The sequence below is a fragment of the Lampris incognitus genome, chromosome 2, assembly GCF_029633865.1.
Source record: "Lampris incognitus isolate fLamInc1 chromosome 2, fLamInc1.hap2, whole genome shotgun sequence".
NCBI classification, from domain to species: Eukaryota; Metazoa; Chordata; class Actinopteri; order Lampriformes; family Lampridae; genus Lampris; species Lampris incognitus.
This window is the reverse complement of record NC_079212.1, coordinates 25,535,121-25,546,497: the sequence shown is the minus strand read 5'-3', so window position 1 is coordinate 25,546,497 and position 11,377 is coordinate 25,535,121. Positions and strand designations below refer to the sequence as shown.

The window sequence follows — 11,377 nt, the reverse complement described above, 5'->3', positions numbered from 1 at the left end:
TTTTCAAGGGACGCCCATGCATATTTTAACAAGACAATGCAAAAACAGATTCTGCACACATTACAAAGGCATGGCTGCAGAAGAAGAGGGTGCGGTTCTGGACTAGCCTGTCTGCAGTCCTGGTCTGTCCTCAATAAATAATGTGCGGCACATTTTGAAACGCAAAATGCGACAATGAAGACCCAGTATTGTTGCACACCTTAAGACTTGTTTGCAGGAAGAATGGGACAAAATTACACCTGAAACCTTTCATCACTTGGTGTCTCCAGTCCCTAAATGTATTTTAAGTGTTGCGAAAAGGAATGGAAATGTTACAAAGTGATGCTTTACACTCCCAACTTTTTTGGAAATATGTTTCAACAATCAAATTTTTTTTTAAAAAGTGTTTATTTTGAAAAAAAAACCCCAAAACAAAACAAAACAAAACAAGAAAATCCATGAGGTAAAACATCAAATAATGTGCTGTTATATTGTTTTCAATGAAATACAGGTCAAAGATAAATTACAAATCACTGTTTTCAGATTTAATTTTAGCATACCATCCCAACTTTTTCTGATTAGGGGTTGTACATTATTAATTATTACTTTTGATTATATACTTGATATAATATGTATAATGTAGCATGTATAAACAAGTTTGAGATGGTGCAAGACTTTAGAGAAAAGCAACCTCCGATGGATGCTTTAGCCTATATCCTATGGCAGATGACAGTAACTGTTGTGCCAAAATTACACTGAATGCACTATGGCTTTGTTTATGTAGGTGCTAATTTATCCTTGATTTGAATGAAAACAGCCCTGGTATTCAAATTAGTATACAACTTATTGTAAACATATTGGAGTTTTTTTTTTTGTCTCACCATTTCCATTTTGACAGGTGTGGTCAATCTCATACATGATATCGCTTAGTCATTAACACAGCTTGCCTCGGATATAGGACTATAATACCTGAAACAAAAAAGCTATGATGAGAGAAGGCTTGGGTGAATGCAGTGTGCTTTGGGTGTTGAGCATATAATTGGCTAGACTTATGTGGGGGAGGGAATTTGTCTGTCTATTGCAGCAGAAAGGCTGTGTGCTAGGCATATATCTGCATCAGACACAGAGATGCTCATAGCCGTACTCTCAACTCCACGGCTTCGAGGGAGACGCATCTGGTGCTTCTCTCCTCTCTCCACTTGTGCTCCTCCTACACGGATGTTCCCTCCATCTGTCTGAAATACATGTAAATGTGTGCAGACCAGGCAATTATACAGTAATGGTACACAGACCTACCCAACAAGAGAAGAAAAACAAGGACATTGGTGTTGAGCTGTGTGTGTGTACACACATATTGGAGAGAGGGTGTGGTTGTGTGGGTGTGTGTGTGTGTGGGGGGGGGGGCTCTGTAAGGTAGACCGTGTCCCCACAACAAGATGACTAATGCTGTAAAGAAGCCCAGAGGAGGGTTCTGTTCTTTTGCCGGAGTTGAAAAAGAGGTTGCACCTTTTCTTATGAGGAGCCTGCCCCAAATTCTTGTGGGTTAATCACTCATATAAGTCAGGTTGATGATGTTAAACTGTGATTTTTCAGCAGACTTTTCTGTGGTAGGCTATGTATTCCTATTATACTACTGAACTGGCATAGCTTTTGAAGGGTAGTTTGAAGATGGGTTTTTGTGAGTTGTTATTATGGGTGGGTTCACATTTGGTTGTCTGGTTCTTACTGTCACAGCACCTCCTTGGTGGGTTCATCTATTACTGGTTATGTTTATGAGTCTTGTTGTTTTCTGTCTAGCACTATGATCATGAGACTTAATAGTTTGTTTTTGTTTTTTTTGTTTTTGTTTTTTAACCCCCCCCTCCCCTTTTTCTCCCCTGGCCAATCACCTCGCTCTCTGAGCCGTCCTGGTCGCTGCTCAACTCCCTCTGCCGATCCGGGGAGGGCTGCAGACTACCACATGTCTCCTCAGATACATGTGGACTCACCAGCCGCTTCTTTTCACCTGACAGTGAGGAGTTTCGCCAGGGGGATGCTTGGGAGGATCACACCATTCCCCCCAGTTCCTCCTCCACCCCCCCAACAGGTGCTTCGACCGACCAGAGGAGGCGCTAGTGCAGCGACCCGAACACATACCCAAATCTGGCTTCCCACCCGCAGACACGGCCAATTGGGTCTGTAGTGACGCCCAACCAAGCCGGAAGTAACACGGGGATTCGAACCGGCGATCCCCATGTTGGTAGGCAACGGAATAGACCACCACACCACCTGGACGCGCCGAGTCTTAATAGTTTATAAACTATTAAGTCTTAATTATTAACTATTTTTCCCTCTTAATAGTTTATAAACTATTAAGTCTTAACTATTTTAAAAACAAGATAAAGAATGGGCTTATGAACACATTTACATTAACAGAGAAAAGGCAATATGGCAAACCAAATATTCAAAGGAGATGAACAGACATCAGAAATTATAGCAGAACTCAAAAACTTAAATACTGTTTTCCTGAATCATTTACGGTCATTTACATTTTACACATGTATAAGGAGCTCAGTATTAAGGATTACAACAGACACTCCAATTGCATAAATTAGAGACAGCTGAGAGAGAAACATCAGCAGATAGTTTGCATCCTATTGTGTACTGAACTTTGTCCTTGTCACAGACTGTGTTGTATCACTTGCTTGGCAACACTGAGGAAACCATATCCAGATTGCTTGGCTGACTCTTTCCGTAACACTGTAAAACGCAACACTGAAACTAAATTACAGATTAGGTTATGGATGCTCCATGTGGTAATAAATTGACAAAGCGAAGGGATAATCTCCCTTCATTTACACATGACTGAGATAAAATCCCAGCAAGATCACCTTGGCTGCTTTCACTCAGCAATGCAGAGTGTGCATCAATACATTTATAAGACCGAGTCTGAAAAGGCTCAATTGCACAGCTGGGAAGTTTTTCTTTTCTTTTCATATGGATCCCTCTTCATGTAATCTTTCTGACACATTCGAAACACTTATTGCTGTATATCTGTTTCATTTCTTCCCATTCCCATTGCATCATAGATATTTACATGAGTGTAGTTCTCTTCAGACATCTTCTTTCTCACTCAGCGAGGACTTATTCACTTATTTTATCTTTTACTTCTACAGATGCATGCAATAAAGGTCCATGGGAGAACTCACCCTGAAAGAAAAATCCTAATTGGCTCACTGACAATGTAAGAAAGACAAGTCAGCATTACAGCTATAGAGTGGCAGTGTGCAGAAGAGCCCATTCTGGACTATAAAATACATGAGCTTGAGTGCTTGTTTACTGTAATAATTATAAAATTTGTCATTAGGAACTAAAATTTTCACATGGAAACCATTGCGGGGGGGGGGGGCTACAATGAAGATGCAATAAACGGGTGTGCCAATCAAGTGTGTGTGTGTGTGTGTGTATGGGGGGGGGGCATTTTGTTTTGGGGCCTCGAGCAGTAAAGGTGCAATGACTCATATTTGGACTTTCCTGAAGCGTAATATGACTTGTACATTTTGGCAGGGGTTGCAGAATGGTACTGATTAAAATGATGTGAATGAGTCACAGTCCCCCCACCTCCACCCTGCCTCCCCAGTGTGCTGCATTCAAAAAGACAGACACTGGACCAGCTGAACCAGTTTTGATTTTGATGTTGATGTTGTCTGTTTCTCCCACCTCCAAAAGCCTCAGCTTGTTCCGACAGTCCACAGCAAACATGCAACAATCACAGTATAAAATCCCTTTGATTTCCCCCCCCCCACATTGCTCAATAATAGTGGTCAGTAATTGAGAGGTACTATTACATAGATCCCTAAAGAGAGGAAATACTACTAAAATAAAGGCGGCTTGTGGGCCTTACAATTGATGAGAGCCCCCGGTGGTGTCGTTTAAGAGTTGTTACAATTGCTGACGAACTTTAACAGATGTTCAGTTATTTTTTTGCCTCCTCTTGAATCAACAATTGATGAGCAATTCTCTGCTATGCACCTTTTCTTCCTATGTACGAGATACCGGCGCTGCCAAACGCTCGACTCGATACATGATCATACACTGACACATGCTGGTGGAAGAGAACATCGCAGCTGGGACCTTCTGCTTTCGCTAGCTTTTATTTTGAAGTGAACCCGAAACAGTTCGTAACCCGTTTGCTGCTGAGAAGCAGCGAGTAAGTCATCTGTGAGACCATTTGAAACGTTTGCTGACGAGCTTTCATCGATAACAGACTTCTAGAGTGAGTGTAGAATCGGTTTCGTTGCGTCCAGTAACTGGTGTTAAGTTAAACATTGCAGCCAGTTCAGTCACCGGGCAGCTAGATAAGGTAGCTAGCTAGTTAGCTAGCCCTTTGAAACTGCCCGTCTATTATTAGCTAAGTAACGCAACGAACCACTTTGGGACTTGCTTGTATTACGACATGTTTATTTTCAAATAACATTAGCTTTGTTAAATAACATTAAATCAAATATAATTTCACGTTGAATCTTGTCTCACAAGGTCACCATGCAGGAGGATTGCTATGGTGCAGATCAGGTTTAACTAGCTAGCGCTACAGAGGTTTGGCAAACGCCTGATTAGTGTTGGAAGAATCTGAATTCAGTCACGCCGTAACGTTAGCCGTGATGAGGTCCATATAATATACTCTAATTTACGATCTAACAAACCGATATTTTACTTAAAAAGGGGCTGTGGTTAACTAACGTAAATGCTCGCAGTGTGCTTGATAAGGCTTATCAAGCTATTTCAAACAACAGCTGTTCAGCACTTCTGTTTTCTAGAGATTCAATTTGCCTTTTAAATTAACTTGTGGGCCCAGTGACCGGCTAGTTCTCTCTCCTGGGGCCGTTTTGGACCTATGTACTCTCACTTTGATCCATCAAAGCCTATGTTGTGGAAATATTGTTAGAGCAGGTAGTGATAAACGTCTGCTACAGTCTGTGTCTGATCTCCACCTCTTCAGCCTTAGATGCTGCAGATTAAACAGAATATTACGCAGGATGGATTCCAGTGGGAAGCCTTCAACGGCACAAGTGGTGGTGTTAGCCACCAGCTCTGCCCTGACTGCAGTCTTTTACTCAATCTACAAGAGGAGGGCTACAACAGTTGCCAGATTAAAGGTTAGTCACATTATAGAAACTGCCTCTGTCATGTAAATATTAGTAATATCAGTAGTACTGGTCTACAGATTTGTTTCAAGTTCATTCAACCAAAAAGTTTCAAAATTGTTGATGTTGCACATTGTTTTTCACAGGAAGCCAAGAAGGTATCTATTGACCAGGATTTGAAAAATGTGCTGTCTGAGACCCCTGGAAAATGTGTCCAGTATGCTGTAATAGAAGGTGTGTCATGTCTAATTGAAAGTTAAATAAAGTTGCTGCACCACAGTTTGTATTACTGATGAGGCAAAAGTACAGTGAACATGGATACTGAGTCATGGATAGTGTTGACAAAAGTGTCTAATTTTTTTGCATGTCACAAGGTGTTGTGAAGGCTGTTAAGGAAACGCTGAACAGCCAGTTTGTTGAAAATTGCAAAGGTGTCATTGAAAGACTGACGCTGAAGGAGAAGAAGATGGTGTGGAATCGTACGACGCACCTCTGGTATGTTGAGGACTTGAACTCTACTGCTGGTGTAAATTAAAATGGCTTGTATTCAATTCAACTTTTTTGTCATTGTAGAGTGCTCAAGTACAAGGGAAGGTGTGCATGCATATAAAAAAAAGAAGCAAAAACAAACAAGATAAACTTGATAAATTGGCTTAACAGACAAATTAGCATGGTGAAGTGTTCCTAGTCTAACAGTAATGAATATGTCCTTTCAATAAACAACAGGAACGACACAGAGAAAGTCATTCACCAGCGCACCAACATAGTTCCATTCAACCTTGCATCCAGTGATGAAGCGATTACAGCTACAGTTAGGATCATACGGCCACTAGACTCTGCAGACTTGGACCTGGAGACTACTTATGAGGACTTCCATCCAACAGTCCAATCCTTTTCCAATGTTATTGGGCATTTCATCAGTGGGGAGCGACCCAAGGGCATCCAAGAGACTGAGGAGATGTTGCGTTTGGGGGAGAGCGTCACGGGAGTAGGAGAGCTGGTGTTGGACAACACAATGGTCAAGCTTCAACCTCCAAAGCAAAACTTCCAGTACTTTCTCAGTCGGCTGGACTATGAGTCTCTGCTGCGGAAGCAGGAAAATGGCGTTAGGATATGGAGGGTCCTTACTGTGGCCTTGGGTGTAGCTGCCTGCTCCACGCTGCTGTTCATCTTGTGGAAATGGTACCTGCACTTCAGACAGAGGAGGAAGGAGAAGAGCATCCTGGAGGAGTTCAAGGAACAGCAGAGGAAACGAATGCGTGAACTCAATGTTGAGGAAAGCAGCATTTCTCCTAGCGCCTGCACTGTCTGCCTGAGCCGGGAACGGTCTTGTGTTTTTCTTGAGTGTGGACACGTGTGTGCCTGTGCTCAGTGCTATCAGGCCTTGCCAGAGCCAAAGAAGTGCCCCATCTGCAGGGCAAATATAGACAGAGTGGTGCCTCTCTACAACAGCTAATGTAAACACTGATGGACTTGCGGCAATCTTGGAATATATGTATATCACATCTTGGAACACTTCTATAGTCAGGATAAACCAGAAAAGTCATGGAGTTGTGGTTTTCATGTTTTTTCTTTTCTTTTTTTTCGTGAAATTCATAAAAGTTTGACAAACATTTATTTTTCAGTAGTTTATTATCAGTGTCCAAGAACTATGTTATTTGAATGAAGCCACACATATCGTACATTTGGGATATTTAAATCAGCTACTCTGAAAAGAAAATAATATATAACATAGACTTACAAACATCATAGAAATATTCCTTTAACCCTTCGACAAGTTGTTCATCTTTACAGCCAAAAGTTAAGGAATCTGCCCAGTGTGTGAGCTGCCTTTTCATGCCTTTGCAATTTATTTTACTTTTTCTCTTTAATGGTTAGGTTTGACTTAAAGGTGTTGTAGTTAATTCTGGGTTGGGTGGTAGTGCAGCAAAGAGGTGCCAAAGGATGGTCTGCATGAGCTTCTCTGGTTGTTTCCTTTCTCCTGGTGAAAAGGAGGGCTGGTTCTGTCCTCTTGTTTTTTAGTTCTTTATTCATTTTTACTCTAGGGACATCCATTTGGCAAAATGGGGACCAGGTGTGCAGGTTGTACTAGGTCCTTGTACTGTCAGCAGTGTGAGCCAGCAGCAGGCCAGAGTACTCCTCTGGGGCCAACCCCTGGCCCAGTGGATTCATTGTTTTCTACCCTGAGGATCCAGTTTTGTATCACTTTTCATTTTGGCTTTTTACCTCCAGTGTTCTATAATAGCTTGCCTGTCACTTGAATTGTAGGGGGTGTTTGTTTAGGACGAAAACTAACTTGTGGACTAGTGATACACAACCATGTCACTTTGGTTGAGGACTAGTTTCACGAATGCTTTTATTCCAGCCAAGCACTACACCAGCTGATCTCACTGAACAGTTTACCCTGTCAGGCTGAAACTGTGATTGTTATGAGTTGGTGAAATCTACACCTGACTCAATGGCACATGGTTTTCCAAAAACTGCCAAAGCCCTTACTGCCTCTGGCCCACTGAAACCTTATTAAAGACATATGGAATGTAGGCCATTTTCTGAGAGGGGGTTACAGGATAATTCACTTAAATGTCACAATAAAGACAGATAAAACCAGTGACCACTCTTGTGCTGTAATTGGAGAATGAAGGTGACTTTTGCCAGGAGAGGGTGATGTTTGCCTTGCTGAAGATACAGGATGCGCATCTGAGGTCGTTTGCTTTATTTATTTGGTTGGCAAAGAACACAAGGTTAGAAAGGCATACTATTAAATGATAGGGCTGTTCCTCTTAATGGAAAACTGACTCTGAAAGCACAAGTAAGGGTATCATCATTCCTTTACAAAGTCAAATGATACTTTACAAAGCTGTGCTCACAGTGCAAGGTCCCCTTCAAGCCTGCTTATTGATTCTTGGGCATTGACAGAATCTAAACAAGGTGCCAAATTTGAAGTTGTCTTGCAATGGGGAATACGACTAGGAACTTCACTACAGTTGGCCGCAATTCAATTTAAAACAATTAAAAATTACATAAATATAGCAAATCTTTTTTTCCTTCAACAGTCTACTTTTTGCTTATGCATAAGTGGCACAATTGACCAGTGACCAAATAACCAAAACGCAAGCAGATTTAGTCAAACAAACCAGAATGGTGTACTTTACATGTCTTCATATCAAAGATATGCATATCCAATGCATGCTGGGATAGGCTGCAGCCCCCCACAACCCTGAATTGGATCAACTGGGTATAGACGGATGGATGGATAATAATCCTTTACATGTCTTCTAAGATGTTGCTTGCAACCCAGTGTTGATACTAAAGTGCTGGATCTTTAACAATATTACTGAAGTTGATTATTAGTTGATTAGTTTTTTTATTCATTTTTCAGAGGACACAATGGAGTTGAAGCCTTTCAGATGGAAACATATGTCATTATGAAGGAGTGGGCAATAGAAGAGAAACAGTTCTCCATCACCTCATCTACAGGTGGTAATCTTTGTTTTACTAGTCCTAGAATATGAAAAAAGTCCTAACTAGGATAGAAGCAGAAGTAATAGAAGGTCAGTTTGTTTTTGTACATGTGCCAAATACCTATATGCATGTGCATACATAGGCAATGGGCAGAGTGATGCAGTCCTATGTGATGAATGATTTGCCTAAATCTAGATGACTTCTGGTAGGCCAGCAGTAAAAATGCTCCAACAGTTAAAGTAAAATCACACCATCAATCCCAAATTGACTCAGAAGAAGATCTAACAACACCAGAGGCCCTGGGTAATCTGATAGACCTGTGGATGGATCATCAGGGTAGCTTAGAAGCTTTTCCCACTTTGTGGTGAAACTGCAAATTGTTAGCAGAGAGGAGAGTAAAATCATTCACCTCAATTCTGGAAATCAGTTTATTTAATGTATGTCTTCTAATCTCAGACCAGCTTCTAAAACTTTGTGGCAAGTCATTCTTTATTTGTTTTAATTATTATAGAACAGTTTTGTTAAATAATTTAAAAAAATCATCTATATACTTAATATCTTAAACACTGCTCAAGTTTCCGTCCCAAAAATAATTCCCTTTTAAGTATATTAAAGCCATGTTTGATCAAGGGTTGTTTATTAAAACAAACATTTCTCTGTGATAAAGACAAACTGATCCAATCTTTGTCTACCTCTGACTTTTGTGATGTGCCTCACTTCAACAGAAATGGTTGTGTTGAATCTCTTCACTGAACAGATATACTATTCAAGCTATACTGAAATAAAAACAAGCTTAAAATTAATAGTCTCGAGGAATGTCTCTTCTGCCATATCTGCTTGCAGGCCACAACAACAACATTGCCTCTTTTCCAAACCCCCCCCCCCCCACGTACCACTTCTTCATCTGCATTCGGTGAGTTAAAAACATGAAATGCACTATGTATGCACCATATCACATTCCTGGTAAAGTCCTACTCGGCAGTAACCATTTCAGTAAGCAACCATGAACGCAATCAGGAATTCGTAGTAAATTAGAAATTTCCTTAAAATTATCAGCAATGAAAAGTAAAAAAAAAAAATTTTGCATGTAAATCTTGAGGATTGGAATTTTGAATCAAAATGTGCTTTCCTCAGTTTTCGCAGCATTATCTAACAGTGCAACAACGTAGATATAGTAGTTTTTTTATGCCCTTTGGCATTACAGAATGGTGACATGTTCAAAGGCTCGTCTCAGAACTGTCCTTCCATATTATCTGACGTGTATTATTTAGTATGATCCTTGTGTTCAGAGGCATGTCCATAGACATCTCCCGACGAACAGTGTTCAAACAGGAACAACCTTATGGTCCATTCTCTGGCTGATGTTTGTACGACACTAAAATCTTCATTGTAGCCACCTTGACTAAAAGGACTTAGTACACCCACTCTCTGTTCTTGCACAGCCCATAACTTCCACTCACATCCCCACTGAAAATTGGTCACCTGTGTGATTGCTCACTATTTTTATTGCAGCGTCCTCCAACTTGTTGCCAGAAACTTGAATTGCTTAAGTGTTGTTGTAGAATCAGCCTCAAAATCAAATAAGTTTAGCATGACAAGCAAATCGCTTAGGTAAGTGAATGGAGTTACTGATTTCAGTGCCCAGACGTCGGAACTGTTCCATCAAAAACTTTCGTTTGAGTAGCATTTGAGAAATAGGACCTATTTACCACATGCCCGATCCATCAGAAATGCATGAACAAGCGAAGTGATTTTTTTTTTGTGTCCCATAAACATGAAAGCGGCAACGAGTTTAAAACCAGGGAAACCCACAAGCTTCAGTCTAGGCCTACTTAGTGTTCATCAATATGGACTGTCATTGCTGTTCTTTGAACCATCACAGAGATTCTTTCTCTCTCTCATCCCCCACTTAGGAGTTTTGAATTTCATTGTCTCATGAGGACTACGCAAGAATCTGATTTTGTAGATTTTACTTACAATTTATTTTCATAAATAGCACACTTGACACTGGCACAAGTGTCAGTTGCAGAGCAAGTTGGTTGTACCTGTACTGGATAATAATAATAATAATAATAAATTAAACTTATATAGCACTTTTCTAATACTCAAATGATGATCTGATATCACTGTGTTGGTGTTGTTCCCACAACATCATAATTAATGTTGCTCCAGGATCATCATTGCAATGGACCAATCACATTGTGATGTTGTGCCTTTGTGACATGGGGACAAAGACTGGAGCGATACCAAAGCTAACTTAACATAACCTCAACCTAACCCTAACCTTAACCTAACACTTACCTTACCCTAACTTTAACCGATAGCTAACCCACCTGCTTGGGTGTGTGAGGCTTTGCTTAAAGGCACGTTGCAGTGGGTATTTATCCTCATAGCTAACCTCAGCAAGAAAGTTCATGGGCCGAGCTCTTCTTTACTACAAAAGGGCTTAGTGGTGTCTTATTTGTCTGCCCTGTCAGGACTGTAACAGCCAGGGGAATCCTTTGCCCTCTGAGCTGAAGAGTCTGAGGCCAAAATTAACAATGTTCTCATTTCCAGCCCATTGCTCTAACCTCATGGCTATTGTGTTTTTCCTCAAAAATACATTCCAGTTCTGTGAAATTCCGATATTGAGACAAATTACACTACCAGACAGGTGAATTACTCCTCAGACCACACGTTGGTCTATGGGAGGTAAACAAATAGGACATGATATCACCATGTAAACTTAGAAACACAGTGCAGACTGGCTGCTGATCATATTTATTTTACTGTAATTGGAAATGGGCAGTAATTGCAATTTGAATCTGCAGTAT

The 11,377-nt window shown here is 40.7% G+C and overlaps 1 protein-coding gene across 1 annotated transcript; it reads left to right on the top strand.

Moving 5' to 3' along the window:
- The first annotated feature begins 4,127 nt into the window (after positions 1–4,127).
- mul1b (mitochondrial E3 ubiquitin protein ligase 1b) lies at positions 4,128–6,623 on the top strand. The gene is made up of 5 exons (XM_056275176.1): positions 4,128–4,234; positions 4,958–5,114; positions 5,249–5,336; positions 5,477–5,597; positions 5,829–6,623. The coding sequence occupies exons 2-5, from the start codon at positions 4,995–4,997 to the stop codon at positions 6,556–6,558; spliced, it is 1,059 nt and encodes a 352-aa protein (XP_056131151.1). The 5' UTR covers positions 4,128–4,234; positions 4,958–4,994; the 3' UTR covers positions 6,559–6,623.
- Positions 6,624–11,377: the final 4,754 nt, after the last annotated feature.